This window comes from Leptopilina heterotoma, unplaced genomic scaffold, assembly GCF_015476425.1.
Source record: "Leptopilina heterotoma isolate Lh14 unplaced genomic scaffold, ASM1547642v1 Lhet_0, whole genome shotgun sequence".
NCBI lineage: Eukaryota > Metazoa > Arthropoda > Insecta > Hymenoptera > Figitidae > Leptopilina > Leptopilina heterotoma.
The window spans coordinates 836,028-863,521 of NW_025110811.1; the positions used below are offsets into that span (position 1 = coordinate 836,028).

The 27,494-nt window shown below is 22.2% G+C and overlaps 1 protein-coding gene across 7 annotated transcripts in view; it reads right to left on the bottom strand.

Moving 5' to 3' along the window:
* LOC122499947 (FH1/FH2 domain-containing protein 3) overlaps positions 1 to 27,494 on the bottom strand; it is a 207,183-nt gene that overhangs the window by 56,834 nt on the left and 122,855 nt on the right. For all 7 annotated transcript variants that reach the window (XM_043608655.1, XM_043608586.1, XM_043608814.1 and 4 more), the window contains 3 exons: positions 16,671 to 16,729; positions 3,332 to 3,399; positions 172 to 277 (listed from right to left, as the gene is read on the bottom strand). In XM_043608655.1, the coding sequence (XP_043464590.1) occupies positions 172 to 277; positions 3,332 to 3,399; positions 16,671 to 16,729 (233 nt within the window). The remainder of the gene's footprint in view (positions 1 to 171; positions 278 to 3,331; positions 3,400 to 16,670; positions 16,730 to 27,494) is intronic.

The following is a 27,494-nucleotide window of genomic DNA, read 5'->3' on the forward strand; positions in this document are numbered from 1 at the left end:
TTAAATTTAAAAATAATTTATGACTTTTTAATTCAAGAGAAGAAACTCATATTTAAAGATAACATTGTCAGGGAAACAAAGCGAGCAAACAAATCAAATAAATTAATGTGTAAAAATAATTATACTTTTGACAATCTTAAAATAAATAATTATATCTTTATGTTTACTCACCACGTAGTATATAATTTTGGTAATTCTGATCAGCCTCGTTGCCAACTTTGATAAGACACGCCAGTCCATCATTTTGTACAAATTCATGCACTAGATCTTTATCTTCCTGCAAAAGAAATGGAAATTTATTTCAATTTTGATTAAAAGTTAACAGAGGATTCACACTTAAAAATAATTTTTTTCGTAATTCAATAAATATTTTTTTAATCTATTATCATTTTTAAGGAGTTATAGACAAAGAGGTCTTTGAAAAAATTGTTTATTTGCATTTTTTGAATGTAGTATATCTTAAAATATTAATATTTTTTAAGTTTGTTAAAAATATGAAGAAAAAAAAAAATAAAAAAAAAATATGAAATAAAAATAAAAAAAAAATATGAATATTTCAAAGAATTTCATTCAAATTTTTAAGAATAATTGCGTTTTAGCGGATAATTAATTTTAAATTATATTAAAAGTACCTAATTGAAATCCTGCGATGAGTTTTATTATTTATGAAAATAATTGAATTTTTGTCACCGAACTTTAATAAAGTTTTTAAAATAATTGAAATCTTGAGAAGAATTAAAAAAAATCTTTTTAAAGAAATAATTCTTTTCAAAAAATTTTATCAAAATTTAGTTTTAAATAATTGAATTTCTTTGAAACGATTCAATTATTTTGAAAAATTTTAAGAAAAGTTTTCGTGAGAATTCAATTATTTTCTCAAATAATGAAAATCTTCTGTGAAATTCAATTATTTTTAATATCTACTATTTTAATCAATTTCACAAAAGAATTCAATTATTTTTTAAAAAATGTAATAAAATTCTCTGCCAGAATTCAATTCTGTTTATAAAATATTAAAACTCTTCTCAGGAATTCAATTATTTTTAAAAAATTAAATAAAATTTGTTATAAGAATTTAATTATTTTCATAAATATTAAAACTCAACGCAGAATTTCAATTATTTTTAATACAATTTTAAATAAATTTCTCGAAAAATACAATTATTTTAAAAAATTTTATGAAAATTATACGAAAGAATTTAATTATTATAAAAAAATTTTGATATAATTGATATAATTTTGATATAATTTCCAAAAATTTTATTAAAATTCTTAGTAAACATTTAATTAATTTATTAAATTTGTCGAAATTCAATTATAAATAATTGAATTTTTGTCACCGAACTTTAATAAATAAATAATTCTTGAGAAGAATTTAATAAAAAACTTTTTAAAGAAATGATTTTTTTCAAAATATTTTATGAAAATTTTGTATTAAATAATTGTATGTCTTTGAAAATTGTATATTATTTATGAAAATAATTGAATTTTTTCAAAAAATTTTATTAAAATTGTATTGAAAACAATTCAATTATAAAGAATAATAAAATTTTTTAAAGTAATTAAATTCTTTTAAAGAATTTTCTTCAAATTTTTAAGAATATTTGCATTTTTCGCGGAATTTATTTAAAACTGTATTAAAAATAATTGAAATCCTGCGATGAGTTTTAATATTTATAAAAATAATAGAATTCTTACAACGATTATTATTATAATATTAAAAAATAATTGTCTTCCTGAAGAGAATTTTATTATTTATAAAAATGAATTGAATTTTTGCGAAGAATTTTATTATTTCTGAAAATAATTGAATTTTTGCCATCATTTTTTTGCAGATTTAGATTTTCAAATATTTTCAAAGATTTTAATTTGGAACCTTTCCGAATTCAATTATTTCTAAAAATTCACACTACAAAGATTTTTATATTCAATTATCTTAAATTTTAACTGAAATTGATTTTTAAATCTATTTTTATTAGTAAATTCTACGAGAATTCAATTATTTAAATACGAAAATAAATTATTTGTTAAATAATTCAATGTTTCTTAAAATTAAACTCTCGTAAAGAATTTTATGAACAAATTTTTAAATAATTAAATTCTTGCAAAGAAGTTAATTAATTTTTTTTTAATAATTCAATCTTATTAAAATTTTTTTAATTTATTCAATTCTTTTGTTGAATTTTTCATTAAAATAGTTGATATTAAAAATTATTGAAGTAGGAAAAATTATTGAAAATAATTGAATCGTTTTAAAGAATTTTTTTAAAATTATTTGAATTTTTACCATTGACTGTATTAATATTTTTTGAAATAATAGTTTTTGAAATAATATTTTTTGAAATAATATTTTTTGAAATAATATTTTTTAAAATAATATTTTTATTTTAACTGTTAACAAATTTAAAGTAGTGTAAATTCTAAAAAGAAATAGAAAAAAAGTATCTTTTAGTGTAGCAAATAAAAAAAAGTATCCAAATAGTAGCAAATCGTTAAAAAGTAGTAAATTCTGATATTCAAACAATTATAATATTAGAAAATTATTCCCTGTTTAATGAAAAAAAACAAAAAAAAAAATAATCAACGTTAAGTAATTGAATTTCATTGATAAGAATTTATTTCTCCACAGCACACTCTTATTCATTGGAGACTCACATACAGTGAAATTGAGATGAACCAATATGCTGGAATATTTGATTATTAATATTCAATTTCGCTTCTTAATCCAGAAGCTAATGGAGTTTGTGCACATATTCGAGTGCACACAGCAAGCATTTCATATCGGGATGAATTTACAGTGTGAAATCGTTGAATCGCGAGATTTGGAAAACGGAGTTTTAATCAAACATTACAGAATTCCTATTATCTTGCACCTTTTAAATGCAATCACATAATACAACTAATTTTATTTGGTCAACTGTAATTATTCCAGGGATTATTTTTTTCATTAGAAATTGGTGAAAAGGTGAATTATTTTCCAAAAAAAAAAAACAGGTGACAAAGAAGACAACAGCAACAAAAAATCGATAAAATAAAGTTGTATGCAAATTAAGATTCCCATTAATATTATTTTTTCTCGTAATTTTAATTTAATTTAATTTAATTTAATTTAATTTTAATTCTTGTAATTTTCTCGTAATTTTCTCGTAATTCACCGTGGAAAAGAAGTGCAATATGAAGTTAACTAAAGAAGTTGCGCAAGAAAGATTTATTTTAATCTAATTAATTATAATTATAACTTTCAGTTTATCGTAAAAATAGGCATTGAATCTCAAAGCTGTTTTAGTTCTTATGTCTAATATAGAATTTTTTTTATTAACAATAAACTTACCTGAAAGATTTGCTTAAGGGAGAAAAGAGCTCGTCTGAGTTCGCGGCCCTCGCTGTTCAGTAATTTTTCTGCAACAAACAAGCGAAGGAAACCATTTATTACAGTAATAGAACTGATCACAAAGTACTGTTATTTAACTTTCTTAAAATACAATGTTTCACAACGTCATTTATTTTAAATGGATTTTCCTATTTTTTGAAAAGCATTTTTTTCATTCAGTAATTTTGAAGTATAGGTACTTTGTTTTTTTACCTGCATTATTTATTATTTTTATTTACACTATAAAAAAAGGTTCTAAATTAGAGCTGATTTCAGTATTAAAATAGAACCAAATAATGATTTAGTACCAAAATTGGTACTAAATTATTACCTTTATTTTTACAGTGTATTATTAAAATTTTATTTATTTAATAAATAATTTAATTATTTTAATTATTTATTATAAAAGTTTTCAAAAATTACTTTTCCTGTAAAGAAAGAACAAAAAATATTCGAAATGACTTTAGCGTCTGTAAAAATTAAAAGAAAAAGTATTTGCACTTGGAACAGAGTCGAATATACACATCACCTTGAACATCAAATCAACTGCATACAGTTCCATTGTTGAGGAAAAATTTTCAAAGTATTGGCTCTTAAAACCTACATATATACAACTCGATTTCTATCCGCCTTTACAGTGCCAGTATTTATTATAGCCAGACAGAACTCTGACAGTCGATTTACCATTATACGCGGGTTACATAAGTTCACGTTGGGTGACTTATGACGTTGTTGGAAAAGAATGTCAGTATCCTTCCAACACTGGATTAAGAAGTTGCAAGTTCATTCATTGTTTCAAGTTTTCCATAAATTGTATAAAGACTTGCTTTTTAAAAGTCACAATATATGGGCAATTCCACGTGAGATTTCAGTCGACCTCTTAAAATCGGCCAAAAATATTTTTTTTCTATTCTGTATTGGAAAAAAACAGATACGTATTTTTTTATTATTTTTTTGTAGGCCAAATTTTTGAGTTATGAATTTTCAAAATTTTCGCTTTTTAAATGTAGGTATATTTTTAATGTCAGATAACTCAAAAAATATTGCTTCTTTTCATTTTTTGACAAGAGAAAAAAAGTTTTGTTTTTCTCTCTTCTTTTGAATAATCATAACAACAAATTTTTTTTTTCATTTTTTATTAAAAAAATAAAAAAATTTTATAAACTAATTAATTTTTTTTAACTTTGGGTATGATAAATTTTTAATTTTCTTTTTTTAAAACATACCTGGAAATGATAAGAAGGTTTTGCAAAAAGTTTCAGAGTGGGCCTGACAAGTTTGATGGGTCCAAAAAAATAATTAAGCTCTCCGTGCAGGTCGCACGCACGTGGCACAATTTGATTTTTTTACAATTTATTATTAAAAATTGTTTAGAGCCTAAAAATTCAAAAATAATCAAAATCCGATAAAATTTGTAGGCTCTAGACAATTTTTAATAATAAATTGTAAAAAAATCCCATTGTGCCACGTGCGTGCGACCTGCATGGACAGCTTAATTATTTTTTTGGACCCATCAAACTTGTCAGGCCCACTCTGAAACTTTTTGCAAAACCTTCTTATCATTTCCAGGTATGTTTTAAAAAAAGAAAATTAAAAATTTATCATACCCAAAGTTAAAAAAAATTAATTAGTTTATAAAATTTTTTTATTTTTTTAATAAAAAATGAAAAAAAAAATTTGTTGTTATGATTATTCAAAAGTAGAGAGAAAAACAAAACTTTTTTTCTCTTGTCAAAAAATGAAAAGAAGCAATATTTTTTGAGTTATCTGACATTAAAAATATACCTACATTTAAAAAGCGAAAATTTTGAAAATTCATAACTCAAAAATTTGGCCTTCAAAAAAATAATAAAAAAATACGTATCTGTTTTTTTTCAATACAGAATAGAAAAAAAATATTTTTGGCCGATTTTAAGAGGTCGACTGAAATCTCACGTGGAATTGCCCATATATAACATTCGATATTGGTATTAGCGAAACGCTATTTTGTAATCAGTCACAGTAGTTAAAAATTTTGGCATTATTTATTCTTCCACATATATATGCTATTGATTGTAATATATACTCAAAGTTCGCAAAGTGTGCAATGTCGAAACAATATATAAATGACTGCTCCTTGCCATTTATAAAATATTTTCTAAATTATCTCTTAATTTTTAAAAAATTATCCGCTATATTCGATTTGCAGCATTGTTATTTTAAATCTAACTTTATACTCGCAATCAGCGACTTCATAAATCCCTGAGTAACAAGTTTCATAAAAAAAAACTATCAATTTAAAAAGAATGTCCGCCATATTGGATCCGCCATTTTGAATTTTGAAAATCTGCCTTCTTTGCCATCAGCACCCATGAAAATTCAATATATAAATATTATCTAAAATTTTAACAGAAATACATTTTTAAAATAAATTTTTTTCTGAAAATTCTACTAGAATTCAATCTAAATACAAAAATAAATAATTTATTGAATAATTGAATGTTTCTTAAAATTCAAATTTTCATGAAGAATTTTATCAAAAAATTTTTAAGAATACTAATATTTTTCGAGAAATTTGATTAAAATTGTATTAAAAAAAAATTAAAATTCTGCGATCAGTTTTATTATTTGTGAAAATAATTGAATTCCTAAAAAGAATTGTATTATTTTAAAACATAATTAAATTTCTGCGAAGAATTTTATTACTTCTGAAAATAATTAAATTTCTACAATAATTTCTAACTAACTTCTACAAAATAACATTTTTCTTTAAGTGTTATTAACTAAAATTCTTTTATAAATCCATTATTTTTTATAATTTTTAAAAAAGTTCTTTGACAAATTATTCAAATCATTTATTTACAATTCAATTTTACGTAAAATTTCAATTATTCAGCAATTATTCAATTAAGTATCTATTAGAAAATAAAAACTTGAAATAATTTTAAAAAATTTCGATTAAACTGTTTGATAAAAATTATTTACTTAGAATTTTTGAATTAAAAGTATGAAAAATTCAGATTTTCAAATATTTTTATATGAAATCTTTACAAAATTTAACTATTTCTAAAAATTCACGCTCTATTGTTTTTAAATATTCAATTATAATCTAAAATTTTAACTAAAATTAATTTTTAAATAAATTTTTATTAGTAAATTCTAAGAGAATTCAATTATTTAAATACGAAAATAAATAATTTGTTAAATAATTCAATGTTTATTAAAATTGAATTCTGATAATAAATTTTATCAATAAATTTTTAAATAATTAAATCCTTAGGACAAATTTTAATAAATTTTTAAAAATAATTACATTTTTCGAGAAATTTTATTAAAATTTTTTTTCAAAATAATTGAAATTCTGCAATGAGCTTTATTATTTTAAAAATAATTGAATTCCTAAGAAGAATTTTATTATTTACGAAAATAATTGAATTTCTGTGAAATTTTTATTATTTTATGAAAATAATTAAATATTTGAGTAGAATTTTATTAAATTTCTTTTTAATAATTGAATTCTTTTGGAAAATTTTATTAAAATAGTAAATATTAAAAATCATTGAATTGTGGAAAATTTTTGAAAATAATTGAAACTTTTACAAGACATTTATTAACATTTTTGAAAATAATTTAATTTCGAAGAAGAATTTTATTATTTATAAAGATAGTTGAAATTTTAACGAGAATTTTATTAAAATTTTTGAAAATAATTGAATTTCTGCAATAATTTGTAACATATCTCGGAAATTCAATTTTTTTTAGTGTTTTGGACTAAAATTCTTTTACAAAATCCATTATTTTTAATAATTTTTGAAATTGTTTTTTGAGAATTTCACAATTCATTTGTTTATAAAATTTTAAAAAGAAATCGCAATTTTTTAAAAATAGTAGATACTTTAAAATCATTGAATTGGGGAAAATTTTTGAAGATAATTGACATTTTGACAAAAATTTTATTAAAATTTTTTAAAAGAATTGAATTTTTTCCAAAATTTTTATTCAAATTATGGAAAATAATTGAATTTTGAAGAAAAATTTTATTATTTATAAAGATAATTGAAATTTTAACGAGAATTTTTTTTTAAATTTTGAACATAATTGAATTTTTGCAAAGAATTTTATTACTTTTGAAAATAATTTAATTTCTGCAATCAGAATTTAGATTCAGATAATCAGATTTAGGTTTTCAAAGATTTGAATTTGAAGCATTATCAAAATTCAATTATTTCAAAAAAATCACGCTATTATGCTTTTAATATTCAATTATAATTTAAAATATTAACTGAAATTATTATTTAAATCAATTTTTTATAGAAAATTCAATTATTTAAATACAAAATTAAATAATTTATTGAGTAATTAAATGTTTCTTAAAATTGAATGCTCATAAAGAATTTTATCAATAAATTTTTAAATAATTGAATTCTTTTAACGAATTTTAATAATAAAAATTTTTTAAGAATAATTACATTTTTCGAGAAATTCGATTAAAATTGTATTAAAAATAATTGAAACTGTGCAATGAGTTTTATTATTTATGAAAATAATTGAATTTATGAATGGAATTTCATATTTTACGAAAATAATTGAATTTCATTGTTCATAGAAATTAGAAATCCTAGGTTGTCTCAGGAGAACCTAGTGACGTCCAGGGTCCCATCAATTCGTTGATATTAGAATATTCCTAGGACCCAGGGATGCTTATAGTCCATTAGGGTTACTGTCAGAAAAAAAAGAAATTCCTATCCAGGCAAAATTCTAGGACTAGACTTTAAATACTAAATTTTAGTAGGTACAGTAACAGTAGGTATGTTTCTCAAAGAGATACAGCGGAACACGTTCAACGTAACAGACAGTTGAAATAATAGATGACTGCCATACAATGCCAGTTCTAAACAATGTAACTGAATTTCAGTCACCTGAGAGAGTTCTTACTTTCGCATCTCAATAGAGAGATGAATTGACGATAACTAAGGAGAAGGCAGCAAGGTAAGTAGTTCACGGCCAATAATAGTATTCGACATACCTAGATCAAGCTTCCTATTGTTAGAACATGATTGCTGACTTGCATTGGCTGAATCCACAACTAATAAACTCGATTATTCGATTGTGAAACAACTAAATATCGAATTAAAATATAAAATTATATTTTCTGATGTTAATAAATTCTCTATTTAGAAAATAACAACAATCGTCAATTTGTTAACAATAAAAATTTCTCTTTCGTTACATAAGAAAATTTACTAGATTAACAATAACCTTTTTCTGAAAATACTCCAAATAATCTAAATAACTATAATCTAAATCTAAAGTACTCCAAATCCAAATAGTTAAGAACACGTAAGATTGATCAATTACATGATATATAGAAGGATGTATGAGTTTCTTCTTGGCAGCTACGAGTCACGGGACGTGCAGACAATTCATACATTCTTTTTCTGGTTAACTGCACCGTGTAGGAAGTGAAGAATGGAATATAGGATGATATAGCAGCTAGGTTATGGAGAGAACGAGGTGGCGGGAACCGTTAAAATATGTAAAATGACATAAGACTCCTACAGTCTTTTCTCTCTCTCTCTCTCTATACCTCCCTTTCTCTTTTTCGCATATATACGTGTGCGCACGCAGCCTCCCTCAATCTCTCTTCCCTTTATCACCTCTTCCTGACTTTCCTTTTTTAATACGCCCGAACCTTCGTTCGATTATATTTCTCTCTACCTCTTCGCGGTTCAATGAACGCTACAACAGCAATCCGCAGATGAATTGGTTGGGAAAAAAAAGTTCAATGGATTTACGGACTGGATTATTCTGCTCCGATAACGCATTCATTCTTTAACAACATGTCAATTATTTACTCTTTACTCAAACAAATACTTATTTGGGTTTTGCTTAAATTTATACTGTTCGCTTTATCACTATTCGTAAAGTTTGTTAACTGATAATTATTTATACTTTAGTTGACACTCATACTAGGTTTTTTATTGTAATTATTAGGCTTCATAGGCTTCTTAAAGTACTAAAGGAACTTGGGCAACTCTGTCTACTTAGGGTACTTAGCCTACCTAAGCTACTTTAGTTAATTTGGGTGCTGAAGGAACTTAGGGTACTTAGTCTACTTACTAAGTAGCCAAAATACCCTAAATATTCCTAAAAAGTATACTTAAAATTAAAAAGTATTTTAAATATTCTTTAAGTAGACTAAGTACCCATATTTACCTTTAGTAGCCTAAGTACCCAAAGTAGACTAAGACCCATATTTACTTAAGAAAAAGTAAATTAAAAGTAAAAGTAACCTAAGTCGACTAAGTACCCATATTTACTTAAAAAAAAGTTAATAAAAGTTAACTTAAAAAGTATTTTCAATATTCTTTAAGTAGCCTAAGTACACTAAGTAGACTAGGAACCTTTAGTAGCCTAAGTACCCAAAGTAGACTAAGTAGACTAAGTACCCATATTTACTTAAAAAAGAGTTAATAAAAGTTTACTTAAAAAGTATTTTAAATATTCTTTAAGTAGCCTAAGTACACTAAGTAGACTAGGAACCTTTAGTAGCCTAAGTACCCAAAGTAGACTAAGTAGACTAAGTACCCATATTTACTTAAAAAAAAGTTAATAAAAGTTAACTTAAAAAGTATTTTCAATATTCTTTAAGTAGCTTAAGTACACTAAGTAGACTAGGAACCCTTAGTAGCCTAAGTACCCAGAGTAACCTAAGTAGACTAAGTGCCCATACAGTCTACTTAAGTTACTTAGGCTATACTTAAGCAGGGCTCGAACCAGTGAAAGTATTATTTAAAAATACAGACTTTACGGACCAAAACTGAAAAATTATGGACCATTTACGGACCAATTATCAACAAAAAATATAACCAGTCCGATTCGAATAAGAGAAAATTTTACTTAAAACTTAAAACTTTAAACTATACTTAAAACTTCATGTTTTATAATAATTAAAGATGAGCCAGTGATAAAATTATTATTTTACATTATAAGAATGTTATACGTCTTCAAAATTATTTTTATCATTTCAATTCAATTATTATTTTCAAGAATTTTTACTAAGATTCTTCTTTAAATCAATTATTTTTAATAATTTTTCGAAAAATTTCTTTGACAATTTTCAAATCCCCATTTGTTTACAATATACAATTTTACGAAATTACAATTATTCGTAAATTCTTAAGAATAATTACATTTTTCGTGGATTTCAACTAACATTGTGTTAAAAATAATTGAAATTCTGCAATGAGTTTAATTATTATGTGAAAATAATTGAATCCCTAAAAAGAATTTAAAAAGTTTTGAACATAATTGAATTTCTGCGAAGAATTTTATTACTTTTGAAAATAATTGAATCCCTAAGAAAAATTTAAATATTTTTCAACATAATTGAATTTCTGGGAAGAATTTTATTACCTTTGAAAATAATTGAATTTCTGCAATAATTTGTAACTTCTCCAAAATTCAATTTTTTTAAAGTATTTTTGACAAATATTCTTTTATAAAATCCATTATTTTTAATAATTTTTGAAATAGATCTTTGAGAATTTTCAAATTTATTTTTTTAAAATTCAATTTTACAAAATTTCAATTATTCGGAAATTCTTCAATTAAATATTATATTAAAAAATAAAAATTTCAAATAATTTTAAAAAGAAATCAGCAATTTTTTCAAAATAATAGATATTGAAAATCATTGAATTGAGGAAACTTTTTGAAGATAATTGAAATTTTGACAAGAATTTTATTAAAATTTTTGAATATAATTGAATTTTTGCCAAGATTTTATTAAAATTATTTTTGAAAATACTTGAATTTCAGAGAATAATTTAATTATTTATAAAAATTTTACTAAAATTTTTTAAAATAATTAAATTTCGGAGAAGAATTTTATTATTTATAAAGATAATTGAAGTTCTGAAAAATTCTTACGAGAAATTTTATTAAAATAGAAGATATTGAAAATCATTGAATTAAGGAAAATTTTTGAAAATAATTGAATTTCGGAGAAGAAAATTATTATTTATAAAGATAATTGAAATTTTGACAAGAATTTCTTAAAAATTTTATTTAAATTTTTATTACTAAAATTTGTTATTTTATTAGTAGATTTAACTAATTTTGAATATGAATTAAATTAAATTAATTAATTTTTAAATTAAATTTTCTTGAAAAAATAGAATGCCAAAAAAGAAAGTATATTTTAATTTCAACATTTTTAATTATATACAAAATCATAAAGTAATATATGTTTCATGAACAATTTTAATTCTCTAGACAGTAGTAAAAGTGAGTATTAGTCAGAAAAATTTAGTAGCTAAATAATGTGTTAATTAGAACTGTGCAAAATTCGATAATTCGAAAAAATACAGTTCGGTTCGAATTATTTTGCACAGCACTATTGAAAATCATTGAATTGAGGAAATTTTTTGAAAATAATTGAAAATTGCACAAGAATTTTATTAGAATTTTGGAAAATAATTGAAGTTTTGACAAGAATTGTATTAAATTTTTCAAAAATAATTGAATTTCGGAGTAGAATATTATTATTTATAAAAAATAATTGAAGTTTTGACGACAATTTTTAAAAAATTTTGAAAATAATTGAAAATTGCACAAGAATTTTATTAGAATTTTGGAAAATAATTGAATTTCTGCAATCATTTGTTTGCAGATTCAGATTTTCAAAGATTTTAATTTGATACCTTATCAAAATAATGCTTTTAATATTCAATTATAATCTAAGATTTTAAAGAAAATTCATTTTTAAATCAATTTCTAATAGAAAATTCTACGAGAATTCAATTATTTAAATACAAGATTAAATAATTTATTGCATAATTGAATGTTTTTTAAATTGAATTGTCATAAAGAATTTCATCAATAAATTTTGTTGTAATTGAATTCTTTTGACGAATTTTAATAAAATTTTAGAATTAATAATTCCGTTACACACGACTCAGCTACTCATTGCTATCCTACTGAACAACAACAGAAAAAAATCTTCAAATCTACAAATTTTATAAGACACAAAATTTCCTTTAAACAATTGAAATTCACTAAGTTTTATATATATAATGAAATACACAATTGGTTTCTCATTTCATTTTCATTGTGTATCATTCCCCTTGTGAGAGGTGCTTTACACGCACTGTTACACTCGAGCAACTCCTGCCGCAGGTTAATCGAGCGATTGAGTTTACATCAGAGGCGAACACGAATCATGTAAACAAGAGGCAAACGAGGATAGAGTTGTAAACTCTGTAGTAGCAACAAAAACAGACAAACAAACAACAAGAAATGACAACGCATTTTCAATAATAATATTGTCTTCGGCAATTAGCGGAATAAATATTATTATTATTATTATTTACAAAATTAAACTTGTTGCTTTAGTGACGCAGAAACTTTAGAATTTTAGGGAACAATTAAGACAACTGGGATATTCATTTTGATTAGTTGCACATAACCGGAAGTATAAACTCAGAAACATTGTATAATATATCTTCTCCATTTGGCGCTACTTTAATGCTTCATCTCAGAAGTAACAACTTCCGGTTTCAGTTAGGTGTACTTAACTAGTGGAATGGGGGACAGGTCTTAATTCCACTTTGAGGAACTTTAAGGACAACCCGGGACTGATGCTTCATAAAGGTTGACGCGTCAGTCTTGGGACAATTTTCCTTAAGCAGAAGTTTAAGGATAGTTCTTAGTCGTCTTACAAGAAATTTAATTTTTTCATTGCTGCAAATACAAAATATGTAAAATATTTGTAGTATGTAGTAATTCCCGGCAAAAATTCAACTATTTTCAAAAATTTTAATAAAATTCTTGCCCAATTTTCAATTATTTTCAAAAATTTTTCTCAATTCATAATTTTCAATATCTACTATTTTAAAAAAATTGCGGATTTCCTTTTAAAATTATTTGAAGTTTTTATTTTCTAATATATATTTACACTGAGAGAACTGGATATTAAAAATCTTAATATACTAGATATTAAAGAAAAGATGCTAATGCATATCATCCAGATGTTATGGTTTAATATCTCAGATGTTAAAAAGTATAATCTGTAAATGTGAGGTTATGTTTGAACAAGTCTTTTTCCAATATCTTAGATATTAAATTTGAAAATCTAAGATGTTACATATTTCACTGTCACAGATATCGACCATTAATATCTAGATAATAAAGCTTAATATCCATTTTTCTTAGTGTACTTGAAGAATTTCCGAATAATTGAATTATAATTTATAAACAAATGAATTTGAAAAGTCTCAAAAAACTATTTCCAAAATTATTAAAAATAATAGATTTATAAAAGAATTTTAGTAAAAAACATTTAAAAAAATTGAATTTTGGAGAAATTACAAATTTATTTCAGAAATTCAATTATTTTCAAAAATTTTCCTCAATTCAATGATTTTCAATATCTTCTATTTTAATAAAATTTTCTATAAGAATTTTTTAGAACTTCAATTATCTTTATAAATAATAAAATTCTTCACCGAAATTCAATTATTCTCCATAATTTTAATAAAAATCTTGGCAAAATTTCAATTATTTTCAAACGTAATAGAATTTTTCGCAGAAATTCAAATATGTTCAAAAAATTTTTAATTCTTTTTAAGGATTCAATTATTTAAAAATTTATTCATAAAATTCTTTATGAGTATTCAATTTTAAGAAACATTTAATAATTCAATAAATTATTCAATTTTGTATTCAAATAATTGAATTCTCGTAGAATTTTCTATTAAAAATTGATTTAAAAATGAATTTCAGTTAAAATTAGAGATATTAAATTATTTTTTAATGTAATAAAATTAATTGCAAAAAAATTCAATTATGTATAGAATTAAAAAAAAAATTATTCAATTTTGTATTTAAATAATTGAATTCTCATAGAATTTTCTATTAAAAATTGATTTTAAAATGAATTTCAATTAAAATTAGAGAAATTCAATTATTTTCTAATGTAATAAAATTGATTGCAAAAATTCAATCTATGTATAGAATTAAAAAAAAATTCTCGTCAAAATTCCAATCATCTTTATAAATATTTTTTCTCTGAATTCAACTATTTTCAAAAAATTTAATAAAATTCTAAGAAAACATTTACTTATTTCTATAAAATAATAAAAATTTCATAGAAATTTATAATTTTTTATAAATTTCTTCGCAATAATTCAATTATTTTCATAAATAATAAAATTCTGTTCAGAAATTCAATTATATTTTAAATTTAAAAAAATTCTTGTCAATATTTCAATTACCTTTATGAATAAAAATATTCTTTTCTAAAATTCAATTATTTTTAATAATTCGAATAAAATTCTTGTCAAAATTTTAATTATTCTCAAAAATTTTCAACAATTCAATGATTTTCAATGTCTACTATTTTATTAAAATTTCCCATAAGAATTTTCCAGAACTTCAATTATCTTTATAAATAATAAAATTCTTCTTCAAAATTCAATTATTTTCAAACGTTCTTGTGCAAATTTCAATTATTTCCAAAAAATTTCCTCAATTCAATGATTTTCAATAGTGCTGTGCAAAATAATTCGAACCAAACTCTATTTTTTCGAATTATCGAATTTTGCACAGTTCTAATTAACACATTATTTGACTACTAAATTTGTCTGGCTAATACTCACTTTTACTACTGTCTAGAGAATTAAAAATGTTCATGAAACATATATTACTTTATGATTTTGTATATAATTAAAAATGTTGAAATTAAAATATACTTTCTTTTTTGGCATTCTATTTTTTCAAGAAAATTTAATTTAAAAATTAATTAATTTAATTTAATTTATATTCAAAACTAGTTAAATCAACTAATAAAATAACAAATTTAAGTAATAAAGATGTAAAAAAAATTTGCAGCATATTTTACTATAACAAAAGATATTTTAAAATGATTGTTACTCCAACTTTTATCATTGTATTAATTAATAATACATAAATTGCAATTAAAAGAAAGAAAAAATATGATTTTCATTAAAAAATATCTATATTTATGTAAAATAAATTTAATTATATGGAAATTTCCAGAAATTTTTCGGGAATCTTCCGGTAATTTTCCGGAAGTAAAAAAAAAACAAATAAATAGAAAAAAAATTATTTTTTTTCGCTCCCGGGAATTTCTCGGTCTAATTTTTTTACGTGGGATAATTATGATTATGATAAAAAAATAGACTTCTAATATTTTAGAGAGTAAATAAAATAATATTTTGCTATAAAAAAAGAAAAAAAGAGTTCCCGTTTATTTCCTGCAAAAACTAGAAATAATTTTCGTAATATTTTTGAAAATTTTTATTTTCTCCAAAAGTGTGAGAGAGAAATTTACGGAGTAAATTTCAAAAAAATATTACGTCATCACCCCTTCTACGTCATCTCTTTTGTCTTTTTTATCACCCGCAAAATATAGCAAAATAATAATTAAAAAATTTTATTTTTGCCCTTAAGTGTTCGAAAAATGACTAAATTTCCAGGAAATTAATTAAATGTTTTGAAAATTCGAACAAATATTAATTCGATGTTTTAGAAGTTCATCGTATAATTATTCAATATTTGTAGATTCTGTCTAATCGTTATTCGATCGTTTAAAACTTTGGGAAATTTTATGCAACCGTTAATTTAGTTAAATGTCATATTACTTTCAAATTTCGCGTTTTTTATACCTAAATTTGCAGAAGGAACGTTTTTAAATAAAAATTTTTTTTGCGAAAAATATTGTAACTTCTTTTATCTATGAAAAGAAATTAAAATGAATTAAATTTAACGAACACATTTTTTGCTCCTTGAAAGTTAATCCGAAGCCTGCTTTTAATGAAAATTCCAAGTTACTTTCAGATCAACATCCGCAAATTCCAATTTTTTCTCCAAGGTAAATTTTATTTATTTTTTTTTATTATTTTTATTATATTATGTGTTCTAATTAAAGTATGCTTTGGTTTTAGGTCATCGCTTTTCAGTGCTTTTCAGTTGCTCTTTAACCATACAAAAGCGCGTCTGATGTTCAATCTCCTGGGTTGACGCGAAATAGGAACATATTTTAAAACACAAAGTCTTTCAGTGGATTCAAAAAAATTTACAAGTATCTTTAGGTTCTTGTAAATTTCTTTGAAGCATATGAGCTAGGAAAAAATGTTTCGTTTCATTATCACTTTTTTTAATGAGGCGAGTTTTTGCGGTGTATCATATCAATAGGCGAATAAATACTTGTATTATAAATAACGTGTGTATCTTCTCAGACTACATTTGAAGGAAAAAGGGTCACTGGGGTAAAAAAGCATAAATATAGAATACTCACCTATGATGGTGTGAACTCGTACGGATAGCTGGGTCCTGAGAACGATTGAGTTCTTTCGGCTGAAACAGAAAGAAGAACGGCCAAGTTCACACAAGCTCGTTTGCTATATTGACTCGTGCAAGCCTTATAAGAAGTACATAAGTTAAGATCCTGCTTTTAAATATTTACAAGATACTGCCTCTCGACGTTATCCAAGAAACTCCCGTTGCTCTGCGGTATAAATCGAGAATTTACTGTTCATAAATGTCCTCCAACCCGTATCTTTAACCCATTTTAGACACGATCTCTAGCTGTCAATCCTTTCAACAAAACGGAACAATTTTATTTTTTTCTTCTGATTTTTGAAGAGATTTAAAAATTGTGTTGTAAGTTCAAAAAAGGTACTTCCTTGAAAATGGAAATTAAAAAGAGCAACAAGAGTTTTTGGATTAACTTGTATTTGTAATGAAGAAATAAAAGTCAAAAGTTACGAGGCAATTGTGATAGCGTTAATAAAAGAGACTTGATGCGTAAACTAATCAGAGTATTAGATGCAACTAAACATTGGTGGTGGGTTAGCTAAACGGCAGACTTGGTTGTCGCTGTTGGCTAGGCTGAAGGCGAAGACCGAGTTTACATTTCAAACTCCTGTGAACCTTCCCACGAGCTCACGAGTCCCTGAGAAACTATGGCGACCAAGACAATGGATTTCTGAAAAAAGGAGTACGCAAAGGAAGAAGGAGCAAGAGGGAGATACGTCCGATAAGGATAGAAGTCTTGTAGACCTCAAGCGAACAACTTGGAAGTTTTAAAAAGATAGAGATGGAGGGAGGTGTATATATATATATATATATATATATAAAAAAAGAGATGAAGCCTGCGTGTTAATAATGTTTCCGCTCGTAAATGAGAGCTGAGCCGTATGTGTACACAGGGAACAGTAATTTACTCGCTATATTTTCTCGTACCACAATGTTTCTTCTCTCATTTCTTCGAATATCATTGAACCTCCTAGCAAATTCTTTTACAGTATCGTAAACGATTTTATGACTTTTACATTTAAAAGAAAAAGTCAAACGCAAGGTTTGAAAGTCAATGCGAATCAGGGCAAGTTCATTGTTGGCAGGGATCACAGTTATTTTTTTCCTTTAATATTATAGCAAAAAGAAAATTTTAAACATTCAGGGCTCGGATCGTCTTTAAGACTCAAAAAAAGTCGCTTTAGTCGCATAAATTTACAACAAAAATCACAAAAAGTCGCATAAAATTTCCAAAAAAAGTCGGAAAAAAGTCGCATGAAATTTTAGAAAAAACGACAAAAAGGAAATACAAAATTGTCAAAATTGTAAAAAAAAATCACATTTCTCAACAACAGATACATTAATATCAAACAATCTGATATAAAATTTAAAAAAATTAAATAAAATTCATAGCAAAATTTTAATTAGTTAATTTTAACATTTTTTTAAAATTCTCTTTAAAATATCAATTATTTTTATAGATAATGAAATTCTTCTCCGAAATTCAATTATATTTAAAAAAAAAATTTAATAAAACTCTTGTCAAAATTTCAATTATCTTTATAAATAATAAAATTCTTCTTTGAATTTCAATTATTTTCCAAATTATTAAAATTCTTCGCAAAAATTCAATTATAATATTCAAAAACTTTTTAAAATTTTCCCTCAAAATTTTATAAATAATAAAGTTCATCATAAAAATTTAATTTGTTTTCAAAAGTTCTGATAAAATTCTTCGCAAAATTCAATTATCTTCAAAAATAAGAAAATTCTTTACAGAAATTCAATTATTTTCAAAATTTTTTTTTTAAATTCTCCTCAAAATTTCAATTATGTTTATAAATATCAAAAATTCTTCTGCAAAATTCAATTACTTTTAAACATTTAAAAAAAAAATCTGTTCAAAATTTCAATTATCTTTGTGAATAATAAAATTCTTCTCTGAAATTCAATTATTTACAAAGAATTTTAATAAAATTCTTGTCAAAATTTCAATTATCTTTAAAAATAATAAAATTCATCCTAGAAATTCAATTATTTTCAAAAGTATTAAAATTCTTCGCAAAAATTCAATTATTTTCACGAATTTGAAATAAAATTCTTCTTATGAATTCAATTATTTTCAAAACGTTTAATAAAATTTTACGCAGAAATTCAATTATCTGACAAAATTAATAAAATTATTCACAAGAATTCAATTATTTTATAAAATTAATAAAATTCTTTACAATAGAATTCAATTATTTTTTAAAAAAACTTTAAAATTCTTGGCAGTAATTTTTTTTTTTATATATAATAATAAAATTCTTCAAAGGAATTTAATTATTTTCAAAAAATAATTGAACTCTTCGCATGACATCAATTATTTTCAAAAAATTCATCAAATTTATCGTAAGAATTCAATTATTTTCAATCATTACTAAAATTCTTCTCAAGAAATTCAATTATTTTGAAAAATTTTGATTAAATTAATGATAAGAATTGAATTATTATCAATACAAAATTTTAATTAAATTTAATTGAAAAAATTTAATTAGTTTCAAAAATTTTAAATCAATTCTCTACAAGATTTCAATTATTTTTATAATTAACGAAATTTTCTTCGCGGAAGTTTAATTATTTTAAGGAATTTTAATAAAATTTTTTCGCAGAAATTCAATTATTTGTCAAAATTAATAAAAATTCATCCTAGAAATTCAATTATTTTCAAATTTTGTTTTTAAATTCTCCTTTAAATTTCAATTATCTTTCTAAATATCAACATTCTTCTACAAAATAAAATTACTTACTAATGTTTTATAAATTTCTTCCCAATATTCAATTATTTGCATAAAAAATAATTCAAATTTTTTTTTTATAAAGTCTTATAATAATAATTAATGATTTTATCAATCGGTTATCTTTAATTATTATAAAACATGAAGACATCGATTGCTCCGAGTCGAAGACTCGGAGTGATCGATGTCTTCATGTTTTATAACAATTTTTTATAAGTTGTTTAATTTCAAAAAGTTGTGAATTTGAATCTTTTGAAGAATTTTAATTCCTTTGGAAAAATTATAATTAAATATTTATTTAAAAAAAGTTATTGATGTTTTCGAAAAATTTGAAAGAAATTTGTAAATAAATGTAACAGTAGAACAATTTTTTGACTCAAACTTTTTCCTTTAAGTTTAAATGAAAATTTTAAATATCATTCGCATTTTACTAAAAAAAAATGTCAAAAAAGTCGATTAGTCGCATTTTTTCACAAAAAAGTCGAAAAAAGTCACATTTCCTTAGAAAAGTCGAAAAAAGTCGAAAAAGTTGCACAATCCGAGCCCTGAACATTAAAAAGGGTTTTTTTAAACAAAAAAAAAAGATTTAACTTTTAAGAAAGAAGACTTAATTAAAAAAATTTATAAATTTTAGATGAAACATGGGACAAGTCCCTTTTCTGTGACTAAACAGAAATAAATTTTTAAAATTTTCAAAAAATTCCTAATCTCTAGAATCATAACAATACAATCTAAATACTAAAAAAGTAAAAATACTAAATAACAATACAATCTAAATACTAAAAGTACTAAAATACTAGCCTAAACACTAAAACTTCTCAACTCCCAATTTTCATCAAAAGGGAAATTTAACCAAAGTGGATAATAAACCGAAAGTTCCATGTCTCTCAGTGTATCGAAAATCGATAAAGTAATTTTTCTTTTTTCCCTTTGAATAAATTAACACAACTTTTACATATATGCAAGCAAGTCTAATGCCGCTGTCTTTAAGACGTCGAAGGATACCAAAGATCTTAATCTTTCTTCATTGATGTTACTTTATCGTTAAAAGATATATACCTCGTTACAATAAAACGTTATCTGAAAAGTTTAAGTTCTCTAACAAGAGAGCTCTGCTATGATGTAATCATTATTAGCGACATAGTAAAATATTTACAAATTATATAGTTCAAAACATTGAAGACAAATTTTTCATGAATAAAATAATGTTCAACATGTAATCTTAACTTTCTAAATTGATCATTTTTAATCCACTTATAATTTCTCACAAGTAGGATGGATAAATGGATTCTAAACCAAATTATAAAAATAAAAGTTTTTTATTACTTTTTCCTTTGGTTTTTTGTATAATTTTCAAAAAAAATTTATATCTTTGTTATATTATCATATTTTTGTATATTATTCTTTTTTTTACACTATATTATAATTATATTATATTCTTTATTTAATTGTTCATAATTTCTCTCTTTTTATATATATAAAACAGTGGAATTTTCTGCAAAGAAAGTAAACGAAAATAAACGTCTCCTAAAGGAACTGAAAATGAAACGTTTAATTGTTTAGAGTCTTTTCATTTTCTCAGAAGCAGTTTCACTCGTTTTTTTTATAACTTTCGCACACATATTTGAAAAAAGACTTTTTCATTTCTATTAAAATTTTTCAAATAGACAATGATAAACAATTATTGTTACTGTTTTTTTTTTAAATTTTGTTAATTTTAAAAAAGTAGCTTAAAGACAGAAAAGAAAGTAACTATCGAAAAATTAAAGTTGACGACTCAATTTTTTTTTAATTTATTAATTACATTCAAAAATAAAATAATTTTACAATTTCTAAAAAAAAAAAAATAAAAAAAAAATAAATAAAAATAAAAAAAATAAAAAAAAATAAAAAAAATAATTCTTTCAAAATTCAATCATTTTTATCTTGAAATTTATAAATAAAAGTTTTCAAAACTTTAATCATTTTATTTTATTTAATTCTTATTAGAAACTTTTACGAGAATTTAATTATTTAAGTACAAAAATAAATAATTTATTGAATAATTGAATATTTTTTAAATTTCAATTCTTATAAAGAAGTTTATCAACATTTTTTTAAATAATTGCATTTTTACGATGATTGCGTTAAAATTTTTCGATAATAATTAAATTCATTCAAGAAATGTAATTAAAAATATAAATTGAAAATAATTCTTACACTTTAAGAAACAAATTATATCAAAGTTTTTTAAATAATTGAATTTTTTCAAAGAATTTTATTCAAGTTTTTAAGAAAAAAATTCTTTTCTAAGATTGTCCTTAAAATTTTTGACACTTTTGTCTGACTTAAGTCGACTTTTACTACTTATTTTAATATTTTATTTAAACTGTTTTGTATGATTTCCTTAATTTGTTTTTATAAAAAGTAATTTCTAAGCTTATTATTATTCGTTTCATTATATTTACAATTATGTTGTCTGACGAAAATCGACTTTTACTACTAATATTAATGTTTTAAGTATTTTTTAACAATTTTGAGTAACTTTCCTATATTTTTTCTTTAAAAATGTACTTTTAAGCTAATTATTATCATATTTAATAAATTTGCAACCTTGTCTGACTAAAATCGACTTTTGTTACTTATAATAATATTTTAAGCGGTATTTAAACAATTTTAAGTAATTTTCATATTTTGTTTTTAAAAAACGTACTTTCTAAGCTTGTTATTATTTGTTACATTATATTTACAATTTTGTCTGACTATTACAGCCTTTTACTACTAATATTATTGTTTTAAGTGGTTTTTTAACAGTTTTGTACAATTTTTCTATTATTTATTTAAAAAAATACTTCCTAAGAATATTTTTATGTTTTTCACTGTATCCACAATTTTGTCTGACTAAAATCGACTTTTACTACTGATACTAATATTTTAATTGCTATTTAAACAATTTTCTATAATGTTCTTATTTTGTTTTTAAAAAGTATACTTTTTAAGTTTGTTATAATCATTTTCAATATTAAATAATATCAAAATTCAACAACAAACTATGAGTTCTTTAAAATTTTCAATTAAATTCATTAAAAATTCAAATTTTCTAAGAGTAAAAATAATAGAAATTATGCCAAGAAATTTATCGAAATTTTTAAGAATAATTGTGAATTCTGATATATTAATAAAATTTTATTAAAAATAATTGAATTCTTGCAAAGAATTTTATTAAAATTTACAAGAACAGTCTTTGCATTTTTCGCGGAATTCATTTAAAATTCTATTAAAAATCATTAAAATCCTGCTATGATAAATTATAATATTTATAAAAATTATTTGAATTCTTGCAACGATTATTATTAAAATAGACATTTTTGCGAGAGTTTAAAAAAAATATTGAATATAAATAAATTTCTGCGAAGAATATTATTAATTATTAATTAAATTAATTGAATTCCTAAAAATAATGATATTATTTATGAAAATAATTGAATTCTTCAAAAGAATTTTATGAAAATATTTGAAACCACTGTAAATTAAATGTTTGCGTAGAAAATAATTGAATTCTTTTAAAGGAGTTTATTAAAATTTGTGAAAATAATTAAATTCTTAATTAAAACCGATATTGAAAAATTTGATATCGAATTCTTTTGACATTTTTTGAATGTTGAATATATAGATTGAATATATAAATGTATTGAAATGAAAAATTATCGAATAATTCACATTTTGTAAAATTAAATTGAAAACAAGTGATTTTTGGAGAAATATTTCAGGTAAATTATTTAAGATTCAATAATGGAAATGAATGATAAATAATTAAACTCTCAAGGAACTTTTTCAAAAATTATTCAAAATAATTGATTCAGAGAAGAAATTTAGTTGAAAATTCCAGAAAATAATTGTATTGAAAATTTGAAATCTTGAAAATTATTTTCGAGGAATTTACTGATGTGCAATTTTTAATGATTTGTAGTTTTAAAATTTAAAGTTTAAAAAATTTGAATTTTAAATAATTTCAATTAAAGATTCTTATGAAGTTAGTTATAAAAAAAAAATCCATTCAAATTTTTTTGAAACGAGTTAAATTATAAAAATAATATTTTTATCTCATTTACTAATTTTTTTAATGATTCTTAAATTCTTTTTTAATTTAATGTTTTTTTTTAGATTAAGTAAGAAATAGAAATAGAATAAAAAGTAACAGTATTTTTTTTCCATTTTTGAAACTAAGGCAAAATAAAAATGAGGAAATTATTTCATTAATAAAATTCACGGAAAAGTGGTTCTGAATATTTTTGCCATGATTATACACGTCATGAATTATTAATTCTTAAAAAAATGTTTTAAAAAATCAGTATTCTCGTCGAGAGAAAGTTGATCATAATAAACGACATGTAGAAAATTTGTTTACCAAATTTTTCACTATTGTTTGCTTCACTCTAGAATAAGAAAAATTTGTGTTTCCTTCAGTCTCATTATAAACAAGCTGTGACATAATATTTTTAATTTATTCCTTTTCCAATTCAAAAAAATATTTCTTATAAATTAAGTAAGATTTGCTTTCGTTTTTTTTTAACTTTAGGGAAACATCTATAAATTAGGTAAGATTTATTTTAATTCTAAACTTCTAAAGTCGTGTCCTTGGCTCGTCTTGGATTAAAAAAAGATTTTTATATTCTATTTAGTATTTATTTTTGGCGCTATTAGATATTATTAAGATTTATAAATGTCTAAATATTCAAAATTACTGTTATTATTAGGTTCTTAATGTTTAGTTTTTATTTTATTCTCCATTATGGAATTGAAAGTTAATTGTTTGTCGTTTGATAAATTACCCTTTTCTTATTCGAATATATGATGAAACATCTTTTAAATTACACTTCATTTGGATGGGAATTAAAAAAGAAAAATTTCGATTATTTGATCATTGAGAATTTTTGAAGCGTAATGAATTGTAGGTATATATACTTTAATGACTTTCATATAGAAGAAGTGCTAATGATATATTTTTAGATTATAATACATTCTCTCTCACTCTGTACGCAGAGGTGAATGGAAATCAAATCAGGATTACATAATCCGAACAATATAATAAAAATGCTACATTTAAATATATACAATTATGTAATAATTCTATATTAGGGAGAAAACGATTTTTGATGCGTCATTCTCAACGTAATATTTGAGGGATTTTGATTTTGAAAGAAGCAAGTATAATGGAAGGGAAAATTGATGATTTAAAATCTGTCATTCCAAATATCGATAATACATTACGAAAAGAGGAAAAATATTTTTTTTTCACAATAAAATAAAATAAATTTTTTTTCAAAAATAAAAAAAAGATGTGATTTTAACCGTATTTTTCGAGAAAAAATTATTTTCCACTTGAAAAGTAATTTTCAGACTGAAAATAAAATTCACAAATACGCCCACACCTACGAAACGGGAATTAATTTTATTGATATTAATGACATAATTATACATCGTTGTATAGGCTGCTGCTGCATTGTAATCAAAGCACTTGTCAAAAATAAATCTCAATAAGCGAAAATAGTTGGTAAAATGAGGAAGACGGTGAAAAAGAAAGTCATTTAGGTTCTAAAGAGCTCAAACTATAAAGTATAAAATACGAGAACGGGCGGCATCAAAAGACTAAAAGTTATAAAAATACACGAGAAAGAGAGAAAGAAAAATAAAGTCCTCGGTATATAGTAAATGGAAAATCCGGTTCGAAGAGGGTGCAACTTGAGAAACTTCTGATGTTGACTAATTTCACTTGAAATATAATATTGGGATTTCAATCCTTGAATAGAAAAGATTATAACCAAGATTTCCTCTACTTTGTAAACCGATTAAGAGCCTATGATGTCTTTATAAGCTAATATGTCTCATGATTCTTGATAAATCAATCTGATGACATGTTGCTGAGAAGAAAATTCATTTTTCATGATTATTATACGAAAAAAATGTATTTCATTCAAATTAGGATTTAAATTGGGATTAAAGTCAGATAAAAGTGTAAAAATTGTAAGAACAATCTTAGAAATTATTATTTTTTTTAAACAAAATAGGAAAACTATACAAAATAGTTTAAATACCAATTAAGATACCAATCAAGATACCAATTAAGATTAAAATCTTTAGAATTTTAAATTAAAATTATTTAAGACTCAAATTTATTACAAATTAGTAAGAAGTTGAAATATTATTGGATTATTTCTAGAATTTTAATAAAATTTTTTAGGAATAATTACATTTTTCGAGAAATTCGATTAAAATTGTATTAAAAATAATTAAAATTCTCAAATGAATTTTATTATTTAATTATTTATAAAAAAAATAAAATTTCTAAAAAGAATTTTATTATTTACACAGTAAAACGTGAGGTGTTAAAATAACACCTAAATGGATTAAAACAATCTGCAACAGTTTAATCCCTCTAGGATTAAATTTACACAAAAAAGGATTAAAATAATTAATAATCTATTATTAATCTACTATTTCAATAAAATTTTCCAAAAGAATTCCATTATATTTAAAAAAATATGAATAAAATTCTACGCAAACATTCAATTATTTTAATAAATAATAAAAATTTTTAAAGAAATTCAATTATTTTCAAATTTTTTTTATAAATTTCTTCGCAATAATTCAATTATTTTCATAAATAATAACATTTTTACAAGGATTCAATTATTTTTATAAATAATAAAATTCCTTTAGGAATTCAATTATTTTCATAAATAATAAAACTCACTGCAGAATTTTAATTATTATTTTTAATGTAATTTTAATCGAATTCCTCGAAAAATGTAATTATTCTTAAAAATTTTATTAAAATTCGTCTAAAGAATTAAATGATTTATAAAATTTGTTGATAACATTTTTTATGAGAATTTGATTTCAAGAAACATGAAATTAATAAATTATTTATTTTTGTATTTAAATAATTGAAATCTCTCGTAGAATTTACTAATAAAAATTGATTTTCATTTCATAAAAATGAATTTCAGTTAAAATTTTAGATTATAATTAAATATTACTAGCATTATAACGTGGATTTTTAGAAATAATTAAATTTTGAAAAAGTTTCAAACTAAAATCATTGAAATTCGTAATTTTTCATATTTTTCACAAACAATTCTGTAGATTTAATTCTTTTTAAAAGTTTAATAGAATTTTTATAAAAATTATTTCAAGTTTTTATTTTTCAATATATATATTTAATTGCAGAATTTCCGAATAATTGAAATTTTGTAAAATTGAATTGTAAACGAAAGAATTTGAAAATTCTCAAAGAACTTTTTTTTGAAAATTATTAAAAATAATGGATTTATTGAAGAATTTTAGTTAAAAACACAAGAAAAAATTTAATTTTAGAGAAGTTACAAATTATTGTGCAGAAATTTAATTATTTTCAAGAGTAATAAAATTCTTCTTCAGGATTCAATTATATTTTTACTAATAATAAAGCTCATCGTAGAGTTTCAATTATTTTTCATACAATTATAATATTGAATTCCTTGAAAAAATTAATTATGTTCATGCAAGTTTTAATAAAATTCGACAAAAGAATTCAATTATTTAAAAATTTGTCAATAAAATTCTTTATGAGAATTGAATTATGAGAAGCATTCAATTATTCAATAAATTATTTTCTTTTGCATTTAAATAATTGAATTCTTGTAGAATTTTCCAATAAAAATTGATTTTCATTTCATAAAAATGAATTTCAGTTAAAATTTTAGATTATAATTGAATATTAAAAGCAATATAGCGTGAATTTTTGGAAATAATTGAATTTTGAAATTAATTTTTTTGAAAAAGTTTCATTGAATTTTTTTATACACGGAGAGAGAATATATATTAAATTTTGTAAAAATATTTTCAAATTGGGGAAAAAGTGCGACAAAGCGAAATTTTGATATCAAAAAATACTAAACTTTAAAAAAACTTATATGAAATTTAGTAAAGTTATATTAGAATTTAATTAATATTCTTGATATTTGATATAATTATACTAAATTTCACATAAGTTTTTTTAAAGTTTAGTATTTTTTGATATCAAAATT